This window comes from Lichenostomus cassidix, chromosome Z (assembly GCF_008360975.1).
Source record: "Lichenostomus cassidix isolate B80296 chromosome Z, HeHo_3.0, whole genome shotgun sequence".
In the NCBI taxonomy this organism is placed as follows: domain Eukaryota; kingdom Metazoa; phylum Chordata; class Aves; order Passeriformes; family Meliphagidae; genus Lichenostomus; species Lichenostomus cassidix.
Window position 1 is genome coordinate 13026443 of NC_139511.1, and position 26131 is coordinate 13052573.

The 26131-nt window shown below is 37.2% G+C and overlaps 1 protein-coding gene across 3 annotated transcripts in view; it reads left to right on the forward strand.

Annotated features, from left to right (window-relative positions):
- ADGRV1 (adhesion G protein-coupled receptor V1) overlaps positions 1 to 26131 on the forward strand; it is a 275778-nt gene that overhangs the window by 1354 nt on the left and 248293 nt on the right. For 2 of the 3 annotated variants that reach the window (XM_085042779.1, XM_085042782.1), the window contains exons 2-7: positions 4592 to 4724; positions 10610 to 10772; positions 22375 to 22559; positions 23484 to 23633; positions 24736 to 24831; positions 25879 to 25983. In XM_085042779.1, the coding sequence (XP_084898905.1) occupies positions 10751 to 10772; positions 22375 to 22559; positions 23484 to 23633; positions 24736 to 24831; positions 25879 to 25983 (558 nt within the window). In that variant the 5' untranslated portion in view covers positions 4592 to 4724; positions 10610 to 10750. Of the gene's footprint in view, positions 1 to 3236; positions 4725 to 10609; positions 10773 to 22374; positions 22560 to 23483; positions 23634 to 24735; positions 24832 to 25878; positions 25984 to 26131 lie in introns of those variants that run through there. The other variant, XM_085042781.1, reaches the window with a different exon arrangement.

Genomic DNA, 26131 nt, shown 5'->3' on the forward strand with positions numbered 1-26131 from the left:
CCAAAAACAAACATATGTTTTTTTCATAACCTCTTACTGTGGAATGGTTTTTAAGATCTACCAGCTGGTTTTAAAGCTATTTAAATAGCAATGCTAGCAAAGCATTGCACTGTATTTTTACCACGTGGTTATGGGATTAAGAAGTAAATCCTGTTCTGTTATACCAGCACAATTACTTGTCATTCTAATTATAATCTTTCAGAATTAAACCAAATTGCACTATTTGCATAAGATATGATTTAATTCATTAATTTATTTACCATCTTAAAAATCAAGAAAGGAATATTTACTCCATCCATTTCATTTATCAACTTATAAGTAAAATCCCACATAAGCCTGTTCATTATTCTGGCTAGTTTTGCTGTCAGTCTCAACTACTTTTTGTCTTTTTGTGATTGATTGTTACAGACATTTAAAATGTGGTTATTAAACTTGTCTTGCTAACATAGTGGCTTTCCTTTCTGTCTTTAATCTTCTGGAATTTATATAGTATGATTTAAAGTATCTACTCTCTAGTTCCCTTTACCATAAGCTGTATTTATATTTTATTTTGCTTTGGAATTAATTTTTGCTGTTATTGCCCCAAGATGTATGCTTTTTCAAACTTGATTGGTGAATACTGGCTTTTTGTCATTCAGGAAAGCTATTCTTGGTTTTGGAAATAAAAAGCTTAAGGATTTTGATAGTTTTTATCCCCACAGGCAGGAGTTGAATGTTATATGGTGTTTTTTAAGCATTATCGTTTCAGCTGTGGCAGAAGCTTCCTTTGGCCTCGTTGATATAGAGAATTCACTCTTGGTGGCATGGCTGTGTGGATAAGATTATATCTTAACTGATACAGGCTTTCCTCACTTACAAGCTCACTGGTTTACAAGTTTCTACAGTGGATGTATTCTGTATTGATACACTTCTACCTAGAGCTACAGCTGAGAAAAGCCTTCTCTGAAAACTGTACCTTGATGTCATTCCACTGAGTGGGAAAATGCCCTCGTACTGGCCTGGGTACCCCTGCAATTCTGTCAGCTGTGCAGCTGCATCTTCCACCCTTCTGCTGTTCTTACCATGTGAACAGAGGCCTATAGGCAAGCAAGGGAGTTCTCTGAAATATCCTAGCATTACTTTCATCCTTTGTTTTAAGCTCCTCCTCACTGGAATAGTGGTGCATGCTGAGCAGCTTTTTATTAAAGGGAGAGGGAATAGTAGAGGGGAGTAGGAGAGACAGCAGTGCTGTCTCATTGTGAAGGGTCTCGTTCAGAGTCATAAAAATCTAGTATGTAGAAGCAGGTGTGACATGCACAGCCTGCTATATTGACAAATATTTGAACTCTTTCACCTTTAAAGGCATGCAAGTGTAAATGAAATGGTTGTATTAGTACTGTCTTCTTCTGATATTTGTAATAAGTAGAAATAGCGTAGCTGTAAATATTTTACTATGCTTTCTTTCAATTTTTTAATACAAAATTGTTTACAACAGAAATATATATAACTATTTGTAATCTCGAATACTTATCAGTATACAGCTTAAGAAATTGTTTTTCGTACAAAACGTTTGTTTCAATTTTGCTTCTGTCATTTTTAGATAACTACAGCATATTTTAACAAATATGAAAGTGCTTGTAAAATAAATCATCCCATTCAACTTTTTTAAGCACTTAACATGTGATTACAAAAGCTCAGTTTATGAAATAAATAAGAGAATGATCTAGTAGAAACAAACTCTTTGAAGGGAGCATTTTCATGAATTTTAAAATAGATTCCTCCCACCCTTGTTTTCTTCCAACTTTTGTCTTTCTGTTTTATTCAGCTTCCATACAGGACAGCAGAACATGTCAGAAACCTTTAAGTTCTTTCAATGAGTATCACGCATGTGAATGCAAATGCATTACTAGTAATCTTCATCAGGAGAGACAGTAACATAGCCCACACAGCATCAGTAAAGTGTTTACAAGGTATTAATATGCCTACTGTGACAAGTTGTATTTAATGGGAAGCAGCAAGGAGTTTGTTTTATTAGTTTTCCTCCTCCCTCAAGTAATAAATCTTAAAAGCTTCAATATTGATTCAATGAAATGAATGGCTGAATCATTCTGGAGAGGCTCTGACAAGTGGACAAATGCTTCCATGGTTACGTTGTGCTATGCAGTATGGTTACTGAGCTTAGCTGGTTTCCTCCCTCTGCCATTGAAGTAAAATAACAATCCACAGGGAAACACCACACATGGTGAGCATAAACTGGAAACAACTTTAAAAGATCAATTTAGCTTATCTTATACTGATTTTAAACAATATGGGTTTTATTATTTTATGCTCTGTGCCCTAAATATGCATTTCAGTAATTTCTCCTTTGTATATTACTTTCCCATGGAATGTTTTTATTTCTTGTTTGAACAATCTCTCTTTTGATTTAGAATGCCATAAATTAAAAGACTATGTGAAAATGTGTTTCATAGAACTGTTACATGTGTTATGTTTTTCTAGGAATATTTATAAATCAAGTGGCGTTACTGCATCAATGAAGGCTTCTGCAATACCTAGATAACAAATAACAAACCACGTGTAAAACTGTTACCTGCTGTTGCTTTAGGATGATTTGCAGTATAAACATAATTAAGTGGCTTGATTTTTGATTTGCTTGCATCTGAGGTACTCAAATTTCAGGTCACAAGACTGATATTATAAATACATAACATTTTAGAGCAACAATAGAAAATAGTTATTTCATTAGAAATAACATTAAAAATGTTGCAGATCGAGCATTACGCTAATAGAAGGGAATCCTGAATGTCTTCAAAGCACAGAGTGTAAATGAAACTAAAAGCAGATGTACTGACAAGTTACATTTCTTCCCTTGAGGACGAAGTCCAAAATGAGCACATCCGCTGTATTAGCACTGTTTAGCTGTTTTCTCCTCTACATGCTTGACAGTCCTCAGAAGCACCATCTTAGCCTCAGAATACTAAATTTTTGCAGTGTTTCTTTGTAGAAACAATATTACAGCAAAGATTAATGTCAGATTCCACACAGCCAGGAAAATAAATTCATAAATATAGGAGATAGTTACTTGTGAGACACAAATCCTGGTCTTACAGCTTTCAATTGAAAATTTATATTTGTTGTTGGTACTTAATTTCACATTTACTCAGGTAAATTGTCTTTGATCTTGAGGGGGGAAGTTAATCAACTAGCATGAAGATATTTCAGTGTTCCACTTAAAAAGAGTCAATTCTTAAGTTGAAAAACATGGAGGTTTTTGTGTTTCCAAGTAAATTTTTCCCTTATTTGAAAGAAAGCAAACAAAATGCCTAACTGTGAATTGGTAAAGCAATTTAAGTTGTGTGCAGCATCTGGAATCCTCTTGCTTTTATTTTTAAATAGTTTTTGAGGACTTTGAAATTAAGAACAAATTAGATGCAAGAGATTATAGAGAAGTTTTAATATTTTTTTATGTCTTACCTTCAGAAAAAGGCATTTTTGATAACCATTCTTTTTGAATTTACAGTGTAGTGCTTGACATGCTCAGAAGTTATGTGTTTTGATAGACATTTTATGAGAAAACTTCTGATTTGCTGCATAGAATGTACATTGTCAGTGACATGAGGCAAATGAAGAGCTGAACACACTTGATTTGAAGAAACAAGACTTGTTAAATTTATTTAACAACAATAACTGTATTAGAGGATCAGGCAGACAGTTCTTGACAAATCTTATCTTGCTGTTTTTCCATGGGGCACAACAAGCCAGTAAGCATGCACTGTGGTTGGAAATGAGCTATGTAACCTAGTAAGACCAAACCAACCCTTCAGAGATGGCATTCTTCTTACGTCGTTAGAGTGACACGAAATGGCCTAAACTGTGTCAAAATGGCATGATAGAGTTTGATCACCGGCATCTTAGATGCACTAAATTCAGAGTCACATTGGAGCAGTTATTTTCTCAATTATTGTGCATTTTTAGTACAATTTAATGTATTTAAATTAACGATTGTAAAAAGCCATCTCACTTTTTGTGAAAGTCTTGTCAAATGACAGTTTAAGTTTAATAACCAAAAAGTTGTAATCTTATGCATAGTGTTTCTGCTGTAATGTGTGTTAAAATGTAGCAGCCTTTAATGGGTAGATGCTAGGAACCATTTACTTTTCCTAATAATAGGAATAATTCAGTTATAATAATACAGTTTTCTGTTAAAAGCTCTTTTAAAATGTTAACATCAGCATGCTTTATCCATATAAAGGTAAGGAGCTATACCATAAAGAGGCTAACCTTTACCAAAATCATCATAGGAAGCATAAACAAATTAATATTTGTCAATTGAGAAAGACCACAGTATCTTGGAATTTCTCATTTTTCAATTTCTTAAATCCTGGACATTTCTGAAAAACAGAAGATCAAAATCTGAATTTACCTACAACTGTCTGCACATGAACCAGTCTGGCATAAACCACTCAGTCAGAAGCACAATACTAAAATTTTGTCATTCACTCTTCTCAGTTTATTGACATTGTTTGTATTTTTCCATTTTTTGCTCTTTTCTGCATGTGTTTGTTTATTCATCATGAAACTATGCAGTAAAATCAAGATTTTTATATTAAAGGTCTCCCAGCCCAACAAAAGGATGTGGAAAAAGAAAGAGAGCAGTGCAAGTGCCTGGCATCAGATGACACTTGGCAGTGGTTGTGCATTTCTCTGGCATGGGCTGGCTGGATAGGAGTCTCTGAAAAGTGCAGGTAGGACAATCAGAAAGCGATCAGAAACCTCATTTCACATTTTGAAGAAGAGACAATCCAAATGTGATCCTAAGTTGCCATGGGATAGCAGGTCAGAAGCCTGCTAGTACAGACTAGTCAGGCTCTGAGATGAACACACCTCTTTGCTATGAGTGTTGGTCAGTTCTGCTACGTTTTGAAGCCTGACTTAGCGTTGTTCGCTGAAGGCTGCGCTGTTAAAGTCACGTTCTGTAGTTCTGGCTGCTGTTGCTTTCAATACTGCCAGTTAGATGTGCTCCCCAGTGTGAATCACACTAAGTCATGAGGAAGAACAAGGGGAATGCAAGCCAGATCGCAGCGAAACAAACAAATATCTGTACAGAATCAAAAATCAAGCTACAGCTGCACGTGCGCAGGAAAGATTATAAGTGTTTGTGGCATCTCTAGCATGGTCTGTCTTGTGCAAATGCTCAACACCATGGACCATCATTCAAAGAAAATCTACTTAAAATAACCCCAACAGCTAACTCCCAAGACCAAATTAATTTCTTGCAGGAAAATAATCTATATCTTCTTGATTGCTCTGTGAAGAAAGGAGCAAGATCAGCCTCAGTATCTGCCTATATCTGGTGGATGTTACATATCTTTGAAGTGCGTCATATTGGAGAGATTTATTTATAAGTAAATAAGAGGCAAAAACAACTTGTCTGATATATTTTAATTAAGGATTAATCTATGAAAGAGCTGTGCACATGCTTCTTGTTCCTCATTTCGAGTAGTTGAGCCTCCTTCAGCTAAGGCACCAGAAAAGGTGATAGATATACACCTATATGGAAAACTGTGCAGGACAAAATTTTCAAAATTTTTGGAATCTCTTTGTTTGGTACTTGCATCCAAATAAGTGCTTAGCCCAGAATTCTGAAGCTTGGATGTTGCAGGTGAAAACAAAGGTCAATTTTCCTAGCATTTATGAATAAAAAATTTATTATAGCATTTACTTTTGGTTTCTAGTATTTGTAGATTAGGATTTCAATACCTCTTACTGAAAATCAAATGGCACTGATATAACACAAAAATCTTTCTTAATGGAAACAAAAATGTAAAGAAGAGAAAATAGACATCTGAAAGCCTTTGTCAGATGTTTTTTCTTCTTGCTGCTTTAAGTCATGTGTTCTTTCTCAGGGATTTGTTTCTTCTTCTAACTCCCTCTTCTGTAGTCTTTTCTTTCAGATGATGCCAATAAATGGAAAAGGCACGGTTTCAAAACAAACAAACAAACTGGAATCCATTGTTTCTATTTAGGTGCTTTCAGTATTGGTTTACTTGCAGCAGAGCCATTTTTCGCTTAGAGAGTTTTAATTATTTCAAAACTGCAGCAGTGCAAAACCTGAGGGCAGCCCCCCCCTGCTGCGGGGGAGGGCTGCCCTAGAACCGGAACACGCAGGATGGTCATTCCATGGCCACGAGCTGTGGGGCTGGTCAGACGCGGTTCTTGTAGAAGCGTTGCAGGTTTAGAAAGGCAGCTGTTTGGTTCCTGGTCTGCATGGTGTTTTTATTGAGGAAAACAGGGGAGGAGTGGGGAGACTGGGGAGGGGGAAGGGAAGGCAAGGGAGGGTGCAGGTTCCATATGAGCCCAGAACCAAAGAGGCTGTTCCGGATCTTGCTGGGGATTTTATCTCTAGGGATGGGGGGCGGTCCTGACTCACATCCAGTCAGAAGGGGTCAGGGGGGCGGGGTCAGGGACAGGAAGGACACACGTTACAACAAATCCACTTTTTCTCTTATACAAAAGGAAAAAAAAATTTTCTAGTTCAGAGTCTTTTGGAGCTGGTAGAAATTTCTTCAGTAGGGCTGGAGTTGAAGCTGCTTGGCTGAGGTCAGGTATATCTTGCTGCTCTGCTGCACGACGGGGCTGTGCTGTCTGCAGTGCCCCCCCCAGCTTTGACATGCAGGGAGAGGGGCAGAGCTTACACACAGCTGGAAAGACACAGGGATTTTTGGAAAAGCAAATTTTTAGAGAGCATGGTAGAGGGGCTATTTGGGGAAGAAGAGGGTAGAAAAAAAGGGGGTGAGGAGTGATTTTTTAAGGGTGATGGTACAAGGGGGGGACTGGCAAGGCGCCTGAGAGTATCGGTAGCAACTCAGCGTCTTTTTTGACGGGATGCAGCCTTGCTAGTTACCTCCTTATCAGAATGGGAGGGAAGAAGGGACATGGGAAGGAGGAAAGGTATTAATAGGGGTAAACAAAACATACTGTAACTCGAAAAAGGGTTTTAACTAAAGAAAATACCTTTCTTTTTTGAGGATTGGGTGGAGAGGGCCTTTTCCGGAAGCCCTCTCTAGCCCAATTCTCAAAATGCAACACTTGTTAATCTGTCTAAGGTTAAAATAAAAAAGAATTAGCTGGGTTTTAAAACAGAGCCCTACACCCTGCCGTGTTCTATGACTCAACCATTCACACTTTTGCACCCCCTCCCCTGGGGGGTGCCTTTAGCCATTCACACGTTTCCCACCCCCTCCCCTGGGGGGTGCCTCCAAATCACATTCATACAAACATTCACTCCTCCTCTGCTGCAAACTACACCTTTAGCAGAGGTCCAGGGTCGGAAAATTTCCCTGAATAGGCACTGTAGGCGCTATCGGCTCACCACTAGAGTCTCTCTTACTCTTGATAGACTTTTGCCGACTGACAAGACTGGTCACCGCTTTCCGGTCCCTTGCAGTCCTCTTCATCACTGTTTTATCCTCAGCAACTCAATACAGACTTCACAAGTTTTCTACAAGTCCCTTCAGGGTCCTCTTCTTGGGACTCGCCTGTGTCTTTAAAGAGTCTCACAGCGCGCGGCCAACGCGTGTGCTGCACAGCAGAGATGGTGTTTGGCTGTGCAGAGTTGGTCTCGCCGGGGGAGGGGCGCCCGCGACACAAAATGGCGGCTCACAAGATGGCGGCGCCCATGTGCGGGCCACGCGGCCAGGGTGGTCTCCGTCTGCAGCGCAGGCAGCGTCCCGCTGCGTCGGCGGCTCCCCGCCGTGCGTTCGCCGCTCCGCCGCAGCCCCGCGCGGGCCGGCGGGGAGGCGTGGGCCCCGCGGGCCAGCGGCCAGCTCGGCCCTGCCCAGCCCGGCCTTTCGGGCCGGCCCGGCGTGGCTGCGCCGCCGGCCCCGCCGTTCCCCGAGCGCCGCCGGCTCCCGCCGCCCCCCAGCTCCCGCGGGCTCCGCTGCTCCCCGGCGTGTCTAGGCAAGTTCTTACCGCTGCCCGCATTCTCCACCAATTGCAGCAGTGCAAAACCTGAAGGCAGCTCTCCCCTGCTGCGGGGGGGAGGGCTGCCCCAGAACCGGAACACGCAGGATGGTCATTCCATGGCCACGAGCTGTGGGGCTGGTCAGACGCGGTCCTTGTAGAAGCGTTGCAGGTTTAGAAAGGCAGCTGTTTGGTTCCTGGTCTGCATGGTGTTTTTATTGAGGAAAACAGGGGAGGAGTGGGGAGACTGGGGAGGGGGAAGGGAAGGCAAGGGAGGGTGCAGGTTCCATATGAGCCCAGAACCAAAGAGGCTGTTCCGGATCTTGCTGGGGATTTTATCTCTAGGGATGGGGGGCGGTCCTGACTCACATCCAGTCAGAAGGGGTCAGGGGGGCGGGGTCAGGGACAGGAAGGACACACGTTACAACACAAAACAAAGGATATCCGAACAGAGTTGAGGGGTGTACTTAATACACCTTATTTACGGCTTTTATTGAAAAGAGAAGTTAAGGCTGACCTGGAGGCATAGTTCTGTGCAATGCCAGATCTGTTGCAGATCCAGTACCAGTCCTGATTGCCTGTCTCTGGCATTTGTAAGGGTTGGGGGCACAGTGTGGGTTGCATGCTGAATTGCTAAAAGTGTGTGTGGAGTGTCTGATGTCACTCACCATCAGCCTACCAGCTGCTTGAGGACCACCACTGGCAAAATCCTATGGGAGCTCTCTCATCCTCAAGTGTAACAAAAGGAAGCGCAGATCCCTGGGGTGGTATGATGAAAATGAAAAAAAGTAATCAGGAAATCCCCATGGACTGAGAGAAAACATGGAGTACCGTGCATTGAGTCAGAGAACACAGCAAAATGTATAGTCATTTTGTATCTGAATGTAGTTTTGTTGAAAGATCCCATGAAAATAACCATGTGAATTACTAAACCCAAGTCTGAATTCTTACTCTTCCTTAGTTTTTGGTAATTAGATCGGTAATTGGCAATGTTTAATGTGCTCAGGCCTTCTGTAAATGAGAACTGATGACTATCAAGGCTGCCCTTCTGATAGCTGGTGGGAAGCAAACTTTGTGCAGAGACTGGCTGAAAAAAGGAAAACATGAAGTAAGTTATATAAACCGAAACAACATTATAGAGTAAAAGATAAAGAGGAATCTTATACCTCTGATTTCCTTTCTGCCAGTTGATCCAGTCAGGAAAAACAATACGGGATGTAGATTTTGAGGCTGAAATATAATAACAGAATGGTATTGAAAAACATGCTACTTATCTCTCATGTTCATACATTAAGTTCTGTCTGATGCAAAATTCTGCACTGATAGTATTGGCCGTTGAAGGACTTCTTGCTTCCTTTTTTTTTTTTCTTGGATAAACTGACGCTGGTACATGTGGTCATAGTAAAATATTGATCAAAAAATACATTCGGATATAAACCAAGGTGAACTAGCAAGAAGTGATTAAATGTATAAATCATTATCAGACAGAACAACCTGAATTTCTTTTTAGATGCACAACATGGATTTTTAGAAGAAAAAATACACTTGAGTATTTTTAAAAGAGGATTTTTATAATGTTTGGTGAATCACCCCAATATATCCTCCACTCTTAAGAGCTACAGTTTCTTCTGATTATTAATGTCTACTTTTCCATCTGTTCCATTCCATATTAGATTATCTATGCCTTTATCAGTTATACTGCAAATTTTTATTTATCAATATTGATTTCTCTCTAGCTATATACAGAATAAATCCAGAGATTCTTCTTACCTAAAAAAACTAGGTAGTAGTCCGAGATAACTATTTGGATTCATTCTTTTGTCAGAGGAGGGAAATTAACAACTCTCAGATGTAGTTCATCCTGTCCTGCTATGATTCTACATTAGGCTGGATGGCTTGCTAGGTGGAATGCTTTCTACTTTAAAACGTAATTTTTTTAAGCAAAATGCTTCTTGATGTCTGTGTGCCTTTTACTAAGTAATTTTTCTAATCTTTCATAATGCTCTAGCATCTTTTTTGCCATTTCATGTTTCTTTCCATTATTCCCAAATATCATAACTCAATACAGATTGATGTAGTGACCAGATTAATGACATCAGAAGGTAAAGTGTGTTCTAGATTCTGTCTTGGTTTGGCCTGAATACTTCTGTGCTCTATTTCTGCCTTCTATCCTTTATTGGGTAAGAAGTTTTGATACCTGTTTACTATTAAATGGGAGATATTGTGAATTTGGGGGCCAACACTGACCCGATCTGAGGGTTGCCTTTATGTCTCTCTTGTGGCTCTGGATATTCTTGGAATTGTGGTGACCATTAAATATGAATTTGATATTAGGGATTGGAAATTGTTTCTCATCTGGGATTGGAAATTGTTTCTCTAACAAAGAATTGTTTCTCCATCCAGAGCTCTGAATAGCTGTTAATTAAGGTGAGCTGCATGTTCTGGTGCCAATGAGGACTTGAATCCAAAATCTGTTATAATACAGTCATAAACTCTGCCAGTTTTGCTGCGCACAGTAGTACAACAGTGCAGTCCAAGCTGAGTGGAAGACCTGCCGAGGCGGCGGCGGGAGGGGCTGGCTCTGTATCAACTGCAGCAGTGCAGTGGCAACTGCTGGGCTTTGGAAAAATTTTGTCCTCTTCCATCGCACCTCCTTTTATCTCCACAGCAGTGGGAAGGCAGCAGCAGGCAGGAGAGGGAGGAGAGTGCTGGACGCTGCGCAGAAGAGGGGGAGGAGTAGGAGATGGGAATGCATAATGTGTGAGTCACAGAGGGTGTGCAGGCGGCTGGCGGAGTCCAGAAGACACGGATGGTCACGGCCCAGAGTCCAGGTAGGTTTGTTGGCTCTCTCCCTGAGGCGGTAGCTGCTTTGGGAGCATCCTGTACCAGCTGCAGGGATGGGATGTTCCCTGTCCAGCCCCACGGTTCTGCCGGCAGCACCTGTTGCGGCACGGACGGGGTTTCGCAGCAGCAGACACTGATCGTGTCGCTCATCCGTAAGGGGCTGCTGGAGGATGAGAGTCTGCTAAGGTTTCTGTTGTTCCAGCAGCTCCTCTTTCTGCTCTGCAAAGCTGGGCAGGTGCAGACAGTAGTCTTTCCAATGGAAAATCCTGTTTGCAGGGGATGCTATCAGGATGCAGCTCACTCTGAAGCTGCCAATTTTTGACTCTAAAAAGAATAAAACATTAATTGGCAGCTTCTATTAGGTGAAAATAAAGGAAGTGGAAGAGCTGCCTATGCATTGCATATTTTAAAGGACAGTGAGTTAAAAGTAAGAATGAATTTTTGAAATCATCATCTAATAAGAATGAATTTTTGAAATTATCATCTAACAAGGAATGAATTTTAAATGTTAATTACAATATGACATGTAAGTAATTACAATTAGAAATACTGCTTTTGCTTCTTGCTTTTGCTATATTGATTCTGTATGAGACATTGCATAATTCACTCTTGCTAACCCAGATAAAGTTAAGATCAAATGTATGTGGAACTTCTTGTCAAAAGCCAGTCTTTTTTTTTTTTTTAAATGAGTCTGTAATTGCTATATAGTGCAGATGAGAAAAACCATGTGATCTAAAAAAAAATCTTATTCATTATATAGAAGCCAAAAGTAAAGTTTGTTTTTTTTTTTCCTAATGGTACTTTACACATATTTTCTAGAATGAAGTACTGAAGTACTTCCAGTGAAATACTAAGCATTTTTGGACTCTGCCATGGGGGCAGTTTAATAACTGAAGGTAGAATGTGATATATTTAGTTTATCTGCCCCTTAAGCCTAAAACAAGCTTCTCCTACTGAACAGATTTCAGTGTTTCCATGTGGAAAGCCTTAAAAGAACCAGATTCCTGAGGAAATCAAATAATTTGTGGCATAACAGGCTTAAAATTGAAATGGCCAAATATTTGATAATAAAGGATCTACCATATTTCAAGGGTATAGAATTTCTGTCTTGGTGGTTTTACTGGTATTTATGTTGTTATTGATTTCTAAAGCCTAGTTTTTTGCTTTAGTAGTTTAATAATAGACTTTTGTGTTTTAATAGCTTGAGATGAAGAAATCAATGGTGTTTCCTAAATTAACATCTGAGCAAATTAATTAACACTGGTAATGGGAGCACATGCTTATTAGCTTGTAAGTGCAGTCTGTGTCCTGGACACATAAAAATTAATGGGAAAATATGGTATCTGTTTTTGTGAAGGCTAGTGCTGGGCAGTTTATTTGTGCTGTCAGCATTTTTAAGGTTGAAAAATAGTGCTGGATGAGTTTCAAATTGTTTGTACTACTGAATGAAATTGATCCTTATGCATTCAAATCTACTGTGCAATTCTTTTCTCAGAAATCGTTGTGAGCTTTATTTGAAAGAAATTTTCAGAATCGGGTCTAAATCACAGCCTGTATTAAAATCTCTACTACCCATGGAATTTTGTTGTTTAAGCTTATTATCTTCGAGGGGCTTTTATTTGCTTTGGAATTCCATTTAAAAAAGATAGAGTGCATAAGTCTACAAATGCTTACATGAACATTTTAATTAACATGTAAATATGATGACTGAAATTGAACTATTGGAAAAGCTATGAAAGCATATTCTTTGTGTTATATAGCACTAAAGAAGAATACTACTACAGAGGTCTGTGAGGATCTCATTGATTGGGTACCAACAATTTGTAGCACTTTATGAGAAAAATATTGATGACCAACAAATTACCTTTGGTATTGTTATGCAATTACCACAGTTGTTCAGAACATGTGACATGTTAACAATGAGGGGATATTTAATTACTGTGGTTTTATGAGTGGCTTATAAGCTTAACAGAACTGTAATTTGGAGAATGTTTCATTGAAAAATTGGAAAAGTATGTCCTTGCATCACATTTTGAAGAAAGAGAGAACTGAACTTTGTCTCAGCTACATCTGAGTGTTTTAGTCCAAGATATTTTTGAAAGCATCAGAATAGTATATTGTATGTATGTCTCTTTCTGTTATTTGAGATAGGGTATCTGATGCAATTTAGCTGAATTTTATTTCTGAAAAACCCAACCTCTTCCAGGACATTCCTGGTATTGGGTCAATTTAGTTGTTCACTAAGAAACACAAAAATGTAGGTAGGCAAGAGTAAATAAAAAGAATATGTTGAAATTATTTGTTCATGAACTATTAGGCCTCAACCTTCTAAAAATATTTGATCACATATTTTTATATGATCACATAACTATTTTTACACATGTAATCCTCTTGATCAGCTGTACTCTTTTGTAGAAACTGTGCTTGCATTTCAGCTCTACAAGACTGGCTAATTAAGGTAGAGCTACTTTTGTATATAGAGGTGAATATAACACTCCTTTTCCTTTCTAGAAATAATCATACATACTGTCTGAATACATCTCTCAATGTGTGTTGAGTCAGATGCTGTACAATATATCAGTAATCAAACTGATTCTTACAATGCCATTGCTTTCAGTTGTAGGCATTTGTCATTTTGCCACAAATTCAATAATTATGTCTATCTAATAGGAGCTACATTACTATTTCTTAAGAAAAAAAAAAGATTGACAGGAGGAATCAATATTACATATTTGTCATATTTCAGGTGGACCCACTGCTACATATTTTATTGAAAAAATAATTAAATCACAAATGATTTCGCAAATTTCTGCAAAGTCTCACTTGCCTAAGTCACTTTTTCAGTGAATAATTTTACTGGGAAATACTTTGTGTAAATAAACACTTCCAAGATTTAGCTTACTCTATGTATGACAACTTGGGGCAGTTTGGAGAAAGAATTTCCAAACTGTGAGTTCTGAAATATGCCTCAAATATGAAAAAAATGTTTCATAGATTGGCTTATGAGTATTTCCTATCAAACTAAAGTTGTTTTAGTTTCTTGTTCTGGAATAACTGAAAATCCAAATCAAAGTTACAGTTACGATAAGTATGCCTGTACTTATTGAAATGGGCATATTTGACAGTCTAAAATTATCCAGCAAAATTAAACAACACAGAAGATGCTTTGCATGTTTATCACAGCCTTTGCACCTGTGGGTTTTTTATATCGACAGAATTTCCTCTAGAATTTAATAGCGGTATGTATTTTTCTATACCAAGATATTTTTGTTTGAATATCTAATTTTATATCTTGTATAGACTAATTAATTAAAATACAGTAATGATTCTCATTTTCTGATGGCAAAAGAAACTTCTCAGTCACTTATCCTGGACTGGTCCAGTATGTTACTGCTCTGAATTGTTTCAAGCTTTGCTTCATTAAGGATTTAGCATGGCCTTAATTCAGCCATCTGTTAAGGGCTTGGCAGGCCAACAGATTTGAGGTATTGGTAAGAGCTTCAGAAATTTCCCACATTTTTAAAGGTTAGGGAAAGAGCTACCTTTATGAATAGATTTTGAATAATTCTCAGCAAGACAATGGTGCAGAAGTGGGGTAAAAAATGCTTGTTATTCCCTGAAGCTCAGGGTCCCCTGTCTGCCTTTTGCTTTGCTGAAAGGCAATTAGCATTTCAACCAGCCAATTTGGTTACATGCAATGAAGTACTTGGGTTTGTAATTTGCTGCTTTTGGCTTGGTGCTGTTGAGAACTAGCTTTGTGTAATCCTCTCAAAGCACCTTTCTTTCCAGCATAGTTATTGTTGCTGGTCTTAAATAACTAATCAACAAAGAGATTTCCTTGTCTTGAACTTCAGGGTGCCTTAGAAGAATGAAAAGAAATACCCAGTTAATAAGGGACTGATTATAATTATTAAATAGTGATTATTAAATTGTGACAAGGGTTAAAAGGTTTAGAAAGCCAGGCAAAGCACAATACATGATAAAGGTAGTGTAAGAAGGTTTTGGATCCAAGCAAATTTTGCTTGAGGAGCAAAAAAAGGATCTCTTTGCCTAGAAATAAATACTTAATAATGTATTTTATCTAAAAACAGATTGCCCAGATTTAAGAGATTAATCCACAGTATAGGTTAGAGTGAGGGCCCCATGCTAATCATCTTTGCAAATTAAGCAAATATATTTTTACTTCTATAGAAAGAAGTCTTTGGGGGACTTTGTAAAACACAGATTTTTTAAATTGTCAACATCATTTGTTGCTATCTAATAAAAAATTAATGGATTTAACTGTAGAAAATAACCTTGTTTTATGTATGCCTTAAATTCTTGTATTTTATGATATGTTTTTTTGAACTTAAGAAAATCTCACTGATTCAATTAAACACAGTTAAAATTCTGTTTGGCTCATACGTGTGTATTAGATTGTAAGAATCCATTGTGGATAGCAGCAGTTCTGTTGGTGTACCTGAAACAATGCCATCTAATTCTCTCCAGGAGACTGTCATTTTGCTGTTCTTTACCCTAAAGTTTTGGGTATTTTTCTTGCAATAAAATTCTGTGTAAAGTGCTGCTGCTATTTTTAGTTTTTTTATTTTTAGTTTGAAGAAAATAACCACTGTACTGCAGAAACCCATGAGCTGTTTTTCTGATCTATACTGCTCATTCAGGCCATGGTAATTCATTTACAGGAGGTACTAGGTATTTGAAACTGTGACAATTTGTCCTCAGCTCCCAACGTATGTTCTCAACATATGTGAAGTAAGAGTGTTGAGGACACGCAAGAAACCTCCAAAATTGAAATACAAAAGGAAATTATTGTGAAATTTCAGATCTCTACTGAAGTATAGTAAATGGCTCATTCTCAGCAAAGCCTGCAGATCTTTGTCAGCTGGATTTCTGGTTCCATATATGTTAAGAGCCTGATCCTGAGGCGTGCTCATTCTACAAGTATGAGCAGGGAGTGCTAGGCGTCATAGTGGTTGGGTTGCTTGGTTTCAATTTGGTTTGGTTGCTGGCTTTTTGTTTGTTGGGTTTTTTTAAATTTGTTTGGTTTTTGGTGCAAAAACCAGTTTGAGAGAGGGTACAAGTACTTACAGTGTCTGAAGTCCTACTTGGTGCACAATAGCTAGGTAAAAGCTAGCCCTGGTTCTGGAATACCCTTTAAATTAATTTCTGTTAGTGAAAAATGTCTACTGTTTTCATTAGAACTACATGGGTAAAAAATGATTTCCAGTGTGGAGCTGAAAACTATATTTCACCTTTTGCTTAAACTTATGCTGTATGTAGAACTATTAAAAAATAATGTCTTGCTTTTCACAGTATGTAGTCAGACCTATATACGTATAGATTCTTGTCAATTGTGTGAGATAGGTTGAAAGTTCTGCAAATGAAGTCAGTGTGCTTTAGCATTAAGCAAACTTAAATATGTACTGGTGTATTTCTTAACGTTAATTAGCAGATTTCACCCAAAGTTTGCTCACATCAGACTCTAATCTCTTGTAAATTTAAAATTATCTTAATAGCTCCAAGTTGTTACACTAGAGGTACTGTGAGTAAAAAGAAGCCAGATCTTACAGCTAGTAAAAATTATTTCCTGGTTCTCTGTTTGATCTGCAAATTATAATCTAACTGCAAATTTTTTTAGGAGACTTCTGTTTTCTCTGCGTGCTTCTAGAAGTGGATTCAACACTTCTTGAGAGTTTTGCATTTTATTCCCTGCTCAGATTTAGAGCAAGTGGTTACCTCAGAAAATTTCCAGCATTACCAGGTGTAAGAGTTAACATTTGGTTCTCCAGTGGTGATTACACATTTTAGAACTTAAAAATTAAGAATATAGTTTACATCCACTCAAATTCTACTGAGAAAATTAAAATAAATTGCCAGAAAACTTGAAAGGGGTACTCTGAACTTCTTATGCTTATTAACTCTGAGTGACCTCCAATAACAGGGTGAGATTATTTGGATTTCTCCTTATGCCTCTGTCTTAGCCTAAGCTTGCAGATTTACTGCTTTATGTATTGGTTCCATGATAGATGTACCTTTGTAGTAATTATAAATACAGTGGCAAGCAAGCTAAGTATATTTTTTTCCTTAGAATAAGATGTCTGTTTTGAAGCATCCATGCCTTTTCCAAGAGAGGGTAACTGAATGAGCAAGAATTATCGTATGAAGATGTTCAGGTTACATTAAATTTGCCATTCTCAGTAATACTTATTGTAATAGATAAGATTTTTTTTTTTTTTTTAATGTTGTAGCTCTAAGAAAGAAACTTGTCAGGGGAATAATTGGCTGACATCAGTACCATTAACCTCAAATGCAGATACATCTTTTTAGCACCTGACACTGTGCTGTAGTACTGCCGTTTTTTTCTGTCAGTAGTGATTAGGGAAGTAGGCAACTGAGACCAAAAATTTCAGGATAGTGAAAGCTGATCAAGGAATTTTCAGCACTTAGTAGTCTGCATTGTGCTTTGGCTAGCACTTTCCAATGTTAATAATAAGGGGAATGTCAGGTACCTGACATGTCTGTGTAGTGAAGAGAAAGACAGGAAAACATGTAGAAGAATGGGAAGCAAAAACATCCACTGACACTGGATAATGCTCATGGAAACTGGTGAGATAGACTCTGCTACTATTAGCATTGTCCAGGGATGCACACCAAGTCAGTAAAATTCTCATTGTTTATTCACCTTGAAGCAGGTTGAAGGCAAAAAAGGGAGATAGGTGGATATTGTTTTGAAATAGTATCTTGGGAAAACTCTGTTTTCCTGTCTGTATTAGAGTGAGAGACATAATTATTCCACATCTAAACAAAAAGCCCAAACCAAAGAAGGAGCAACAAGCAGCAGAGTAGGCTTGGATAATGCCTGCTGTCCATGTGCTGGGTTTTGCCAACCCAGCTTTTGTGTCCTGCTTTTCATATGTGTGGACTGTGGGAACTTTGAGGCAAGGGAAAAGTAAGTGTGCAATAAAGTATTTCTCTTTTAATGTGGAATCTCGACAACATAGAAAAGAGCATTTTAGTAAATCAAAGTTTATATAATCCCTGCTGCTTTCCTATGTTCTTCTCCAGTACTGTTGTAAATGTCAAGAGGTTCTGAGAATGCGTAAAATAAAAATTCTGAAAATATGCTGGGTTTTAATGTGCTTCTGTGGAAGGTGCAGCAATGGTAATGACCTTGTGAAACTTCTTGCTCTATGCTGTTCTGTGTACTACAGAGAATCTCCTCTTTACATATGAAAGAGCACATGTATCTGTCTCCCTTTGTATTCAGCCAAAGATGCTGCTGGGTGCTGACATCTCTGCTGTGAATAGATTTCTCTCTGGCAACCACTGACAGCTGTAATGGTGTGCTCAATGCAAAGTACTAGGCATGCCAGTTTTTTAATGTTCGACTTGGCTGGGTATTTGTAATCACAAGGAGTGGACAAGGACAGGCAGTGAAAAGTACACTTACTCTTGCTCCTCTGTGTCTGTGGGCTTTAAAAATACACAGTGAGTTGTGTGATGATGGGCAGTGGGAATCTAGTAGTAGCTGCTGGGTGGCAATGGTGCTGCTTCAGCTTGTTGGTTCTCCTGTAAATAGCAGTGAAAACTCTGAGGTAGAGGATACTTAATCCCTTGTTCCATCTGCTTCTTTGTTAGTGAACTTTCTTTCTTTTGTCACTTTCCATTTCCTGGCTGGCATTTTATGCTTAATTTGTTCCAGATTTTTAACCTGGAGCAGCCCTTTTATTTCTCTTCTTGATCTCTCTGTGTTCCATTAGGCTATGGATTCCCTCCTACTTCAAAGAAAACAGTCAGGAGATCTTTTAATTCTTAAGGGTTTTGATTTATTAAGCACAGAAGCCAGTGTAAAAATCTGCAGAAAAGAACATTCATTTTCTATAAACTTTAAAGTCTTCATCTGAAGTTTGTTCCAGAAACTGTCTGGAAACAGCAAACCAGTCCTGGTGATTCACCAGTTTCATAAGCCTACCTTGGCTCCAACTGGACAACATATTGGAAAGGTATTCCTTATATAAATTGTGAGAGTATTGTGGAAATTACTGTGTGGAATCATTATATGCTTTGTTGGATTCTACACTAGTAGTCTGTATTTTAGTGGAAAACACAAATGTGCTTCAATAAGTGCCATAAAATACATGCTAAAAGACAATGTTATTTAGAGATCATGACTCAGAATTCTGAGTTAGATTTCTTAACTTTTTTTAAACTATAGGTTCAAGAGTGAGATTTTTTTACTTTTAAAATTCTTTAATGTCATTAAAATGTCTAGATTATTATTTGAAAGGTGTGGTTTGGTTCTGTTGCCAGCAACCTTTATTATAAACCACTTAGAAACATCATCTAGACCTCAGTATTGATACCACTAATGCGTATGTGAAATGGCTGAGGTCAGAACATGATAACAGAATAGTTAATCCATTGATTTGTACGTGCTCTGAAGATGTGTGATGTTCTATTGCTTGTTGTTATAAAAACATTTCAATGGCTTTGAATATCTCAATATCCTGGATGGAGAGAACTGAACTCAGTAATATTTAACTGAAACAGAGGGGAGTACTTGATCACCAAATGCATAGTTTACCAAAATTTAGCAGTGAAGAGGGACTGGGGTTTCAGATTAATTTAAGAAACAAGTTACAAATTAGAGTCACCAGTGGTTTAATGAGGTGAGGGAGGTGATGAAGGGTCTTCTTGTATCCATGATCTTGCAAACGCTTCTGCTGAACTTTATGCAATGTATTTATAAAGAACAAATTGTGTTCCCATATAAATTTATGTAGAAATTTAGTGTACAAAGTTATTTCATATTTAATAAAATAAAATACTGTTACCTATAATAGGTTTTCAGCTATTTGAATAAATTTGTTCTGCATTCTCTAAGCCTTGATGTAATTTATTTTTATTATATTGCATCACATCAATTAAAAAGATAATAATAATTTTCAAAGTTTAGTTTATACAAACAGACAAAAAACTACTTCTGGCAGACTGTACAAAGTAAATCTTAGTACAAATAACATAACAAGGAAGAATACACACCAGCTAAATAATTGATTATTTGATTGTGAAACTTCTCTTGTTCCTCAGGAGTAATCCTATAGTTTCAGAATGCTCTCTAGTAGGAGTAATAGAATTCAAGTAATTCTAAACTTCGTAATCTTGCCCTCAAGGATCATGTTTTCAGTATTATTTACTAGAAGCTTGTACCGTGGGAAGGTATTGGAGAAGTCTATGACAAGGTAACAGCTGAAGCTAAAAGGTCAACAAATTCGTCAATGTAGTATGGACGATGCCTTCATCTGCAGACAGTGTAATTGTCTGAGAGTTTACAAAGGTTAGACCACTCTTCTCTTTCCAGCTTGAAGGGTTTTTTTTTTTTTTTTTCCAGAGCAGTTCCGCATAAAAACAGAAAAAAAAACCCGTTGCAGATTAATACATTTGGACATTTGGAAATGCTGATAGTTTTAAATCCTAGGGGGCTTATATAGGTATATAGTATCTTTGCTTCCCACTGTAAGCTTTTCCTGCACTAGAATTACTGAATGGATAGATATGTGAGAATCAAGGATTGTTTCTGTCAGTCTGTTATGCATGGAAGTCTCAGTAAGAGCCGTGGATGTCTTGAAGGACTGTGTTCATGGTAATAAAACTTTAGAATAGTGTGAAGCTATGCAGCAAAATTATTTTAGTGTGTGACTATTTTTTTCAGAAATAATCAGTGGGTGGTGAAATGGATAGTTGTTTTCACAGAGAAAATAGTTAGTCCTGACTTTTTGCACTTACTTTTTTGTTTGGCTATTCCCTCTGTGATATTTGACAGATCTAGGTGAAATTATTTTTTACAAGTAATTGAAATCAACTAGCTTTGTTAACCCACCAGTCTTTGCTTCTAGATACTCTGAAAAACATTGATAGTTTTCTTGACTGTACTTGCGGTTCATGCTTAGTTAATATGCCATATTTGTGGATCTTTTTGTTCTTAGCTTGTCTGAAAGCAGCTTATTTCAAGTCCTTACAACAAAAAATTTATGCTTTCCCAAATGGAATTTGTTCTAAGAAGCAAAGCCTTGAAGTCTTTCTGAAGCTGTGTCAGTTTTAGTGGTCTGAAGGCTATGTTATTCTCTGTTCAGTCCAGGATTCAAACTAATTGACTGCAAACATAAAATGTTCAGAGTATATGCTGGACCTCAATTCTGATTCAAATTTGACACATATTTTACAAAAATGTGTTTCAATGTACTCATGAAATTTCCTGGTTTAGTGATAATTTATGACCAATCATAACTGCACTCATAAGTAATGAGAGCAAGTGCTTTGCAAACATGTCTGATCTTAAATGTTATTAATATGGAAATATTAATGTAATATGTTCTGCACAATTTATACAACTGTGATTGACCAGATTTGTCTGGTAATTATAACACTTGGAATGATAATTTTAAGCACAGTGATGTTTTATTTATATATTTAATTACGCAAATATTGTTTGTATCTTTTGTACAGAAATTTGAAAAAATAGTAGTATAAAACAGTGATTATGGATTAACAGAAGCTTAGTGAAGGAGCTAATTCAATTAAAGTTTAATGTTGTAATGCATTTTGGTGTTTAGAGCACAACTTTTTTCTCTTGGTTTTTTCCAAAATTTCTCAAATCCTTATGACAGCAATCTGCCTCATCCAGCATCCATGTTCTCCGTTCTGCTCAGCACTGTGCAACGCAAGCCTCTGCAGAACAGTGCAGCTAGAAATTTGGTGTGTCAGACTCTTTTTATAAAGTGCATCTTTCACAGTATCAACACCTGATGACTTCACTGGGACTTAAAATTCTATTTTACGTTACAAAAGTGGACTCCGATGCAAGAGAAATGGACCACCTTAGTTTTAAGTTTGCATACCTTAAAAGACAAGAATACTAGACATTGAGCAGAAACAACTGAAAATAAAATCTGGCTGTACAAAAGTTGCAATGGTATTTAAAGGTGTCACAGTGTTTCTCCATGACAAGGAGAATGTCATGGGACATGACATCACATGATCAAAAGAATCATGGGATATGAAAAGTGTAAAAAGACTCAAGTAAATACACAAATGTGTAAGGCTATTTCATGGTGAATAAGATGTCAGAAAATGATCTGTGAGATGACTGCAAATATCCAACCCTTCACCCTTCTGGTCTCTTTCTGTGTTTTTAAAGACAATCTAGAGAGCAAAGAAAGTGGAAATAGAAATTTCAACTTTGAAGCTATTTGTTGATAGAAAATGAAAACTGTTGTGGTAATGTCATTGTTTTTTTTTTCTTAAAAGAAGTTCCATATTCCTCCACTTGACAAGGTTCATACATACTGTCTAGAAAATCACTAGATGAAAATTATGAAAATAGAATTAGATACATGTGATAATTACATTATATGACTTTGTTGTAGTGGAGACCTATGCATGTTTTAATCTCATTTCTGAAACTCACAAGATCATCAAGTATTTGAAGAGTTGAGAGAGGTCGACTGCATTGGTAAGGTGAACCATGAATGCTTTGTGTATTTTAGATTCACAATTTATTTTTAATCTTTTTTTTTTTTTTTTCTATAGGGATGCCCTCTGCTTCTTTATTAGTTTATTTGCATTTAGCATTACTCATTCATTTCACATCTGGAGAAACAGAAGTGAAGTTCAGTGGACAAACAGAATTTATAGTCAATGAAACCAGTACAACTGTTATACGTCTTGTAATTGAAAGAACAGGGAAGCCTGCTAACATCACAGCAATTGTGTCGGTAAGAAACCATGGCAGTTATATTCTCAGTAACTGTTGATAACTTGCTGAAGAACTTTTTGGGAAGTGTGGACTCAGGTACCTGGGAAGTTGAGACTATGACTTACAAGAGATACAAATGAGAGGCACAAAAAGACCTTTGTTTCCTCTTCTCTGAATTTGTAATTTCACTGTTCTGGAAGGAAGAACAGTCTTTTTCACAATGGTTCTTTCAAGCCTTTAGCTCCTTAGAAGGATGATTCAGGTGTGGCAGCTATACTGGTTCAGGGGTTCTCTCCATTTAGTCTCAGTACCCAACTCTAAACTTAATCTAGACTCTTTGCTGTTTTGACATGACTGACTTTGTCATCTCTCCTCTAACCACCCCTACCTGCAGTAGAATCAGGGGAATTTTTTTCTGTTGACTGAGATTAAAGGAGAGAAATTTTTTATAGCAGACCTAATTTTTCCGACTTTGGTGATCAAATTGTTAATCTAGATTGAATGCCTAGGCTCCTTCCAGTGGTTAGAATGGGAGGCAGAGGGCAGTTACATCCTAAGGTAAGTTTAATTCACGTAGGGTGTTATGAGGTGTACAGATCTGTGCTTCCTATACAGGCATATCTTTTTCAATAAAAATCCTTTTCATATGGTGCATTATGTAAAAGATAGCAAATTGCAAGGGAGGGAGTCATAAATAGTTCTGAGTAAAGTGTTCTCTTTGTTTTATTGGGTTTTTTTGTCACCTGTTTACTCGGCATGAGTACAAGAGGTTATTATCTATGTACCTTCTGTCCAGAAATTAATTTTATGACAGTAGGGGAAATTGTGGTAAGAATTACGTGCAGAAAAGAATGTATGAAGTCTGTTCAAAGGAGTCCAGAATGGTAATATAAAAGATATTGAGGGAAGAAGGAGGTGACATTTAGTTGTGTGTTTATTGCAGATTGATGGAGAAGACACAGGAGACTTTTTTGACACATATGCCGCTGCATTTATACCTGATACAGAAACAAACCGAACAGTATATATATCTGTCTGTGACGATGATCTTCCAGAGGCTGATGAGATATTCATATTTCACTTGACACTACCAGTAAGTCAGTATCTATTTCACAGAAAATAATGGGGTAATCTAACATAGATGAATGGTATTTCATAGATACCCGTGTAGTCTTACTGCTTGCGAACAGTAATAGGTAAGAGTTAAAATCTGGAATGCATACAGGATGGTGCTGACTGCCCTTTAGAAGGTTTGCATTCCTGTGGATGTTTCTGTGTCATGTTGCTGTGCCTCACACTTGAGCAGGCAATGCATTCAGCTGTGGACATTTGAAAGTGTACTAGTGCCCCAAAAATTTAGATTGTGAACTCTCAGCCTTTCCTGTTTTCCTGCCTAGTATGTGCCTGGAGAAGAGGGTGTAAGTTCCCGAAGAAGGAGGATGACTTCCAGTCCTTTAGAAGCAGATGTTAAGTGTGACTGATGTAAACCCAAACAATTATATAAATACCTACTAATAAATTTCTTCATATTATTCTCTTTCACAGGAGTTATGCTACAAGAGAGGGGTTCAGATTCACATTTTTTAGCTTACAGTTAGTTCATGACTAAGTAGAGGTGTGAGCTCAGTAAAGATAGATTTTCTATTTCATTGCCAATTATTACACATCTCAGGGGATGTTTGCAGTGAATATGAAAATGCATATTTTCTCTTCCCTCTTAATTTAATTTGTAAATGTAGCTCAGTTTTACATGTTATAGACTTGATTCTTATAGCTGCTATCCCAGTATATCCTTTAGCTGGTATCCCAGTATAACAGCTTCAAAGTTTCAGTTTTATGCAAGTATTGGGGAAAAAAGAACAGCTTTGGAATTCCTGGCAGTATTAGATGTTTCATATATGGTTTCCTATTGATGTGCTGTTGTTAATAATTGTCAAACCATTGTTAAACATTTGCAAAGTTTGTATCAAGAACTTTTTTGTTGACTGTATTGAGTGTATTTCCACACTAATTAGGAATTATTTTAGTGCATTCTTTTGCTTTAAATAGTTTTCATTGTGATAGATAATAAAAAGACGTACATTTTTTGTAAGCTAATATGTACTCTTAAATAACAGTAAAACCTTAAAAGACAGTAAAAATGCCTATTTTTTTCCATCACCATGCTTAAAATCTTATTATGGTTTTAATTTTAGAAACCATCTCCAAGGATAAAGGTTGGCTCACCCAAATCTGTCACAGTGACAATCTTATCAAATGACAATGCCTTTGGAATAATTTCTTTTAACATGGTATGACTTTTTATATGGTATATGTGAACATTTTAGAAAAGATAAAGGTGAAATTGTCAAAGATGCTGGTTAGTTATTCACCCAAATCCCTTGAAAAGTGATGCTGAATTACATCTCTAAAAACATCTCTAGAGATAATTAATACATATGTATGTAATTCATACATATATAGAGAGTTTTAATATTTTTATATGCTTTTAGGTGTTGAGATGTTGCTTGAGATCCTCAAACTTGGATGAATATCTATGTTGGTCATCTAAATTAAAAGATTTTAAAAATTGTTCAGTCCCAATGCCCTTCAATATAGTATGGAAGAAGTGAAGAGTAATATCATAGCAAAGTTGAAAAGGCACTTTGAAATCTTAATATATACCCTTTTCCCATCTTAAGTGAGCAATTTTATATTTAACTCTCAATTTGTGAGAGCAGCATCATGATATATGCATAATATAATACCTTCTGGGGATAAGTCAGTGGTGTGACTTTGGTTGTGTGGATGATAATTGCAGTAACAGCTTATATTAGGAGAAAGACAAACTACGCTTTATTGCCAGCATTGTGGCAATATACTTTTTAGAAGACTTCCCTGAAAAAATAACCAATATGAGAAACTTTTAGCACCCCAGTATTAAAAAAATGCTGAAGTGCTGCAATTCTTTGAAATCTCTCAGCTGCAGCAGTTTGATAAGGAATCTATTATCTAAGTTATCTAACAAAACCTATTTTTAACAGGGTTAGGAACTCCTGTAAATATGACCAGTGTTCATATGCCAGTGCTTTGTATATGCAAACTATGCTCATTATTAAAAAAAACCCCAAAGCAAGAAAAGTTGCTCTACATATATAATAATTTTTTCATCTGAAATCTTTCAAGCTTTTTATTAGCTGAACTAATTGGTTGCTAGGAAATGTATGCCATCAGTGGACTGGTTTGCAGATTGGATTAACTTATCTGTGGGAGTTTGGTATTTCTATGGTAACAGTTTCTTCCTTCTGCTGTGATATTCAGTCTATGCCTGATTGCCTGTCCCTTTTCTTCCTCATTAGTCTGCCTTAATCACAGTGAATGAGCCCAGGGGCAGAAATGAATTTGTACCTCTCACTCTAATTAGGGAGAGAGGAACCTATGGGACAGTCATTGTAACTTTTGAGGTGAGTTTATCAAAAACATTTTATACCTTTTTCTATTAGGTGAAACTGTGAGGCCATATTCATAACTTATCAAAGTGTTTATTAAAATGAAAGGACTAAATACCTATGTCTACATTTGTTAATTATGTTTCAAAAATGGAAAGGTACT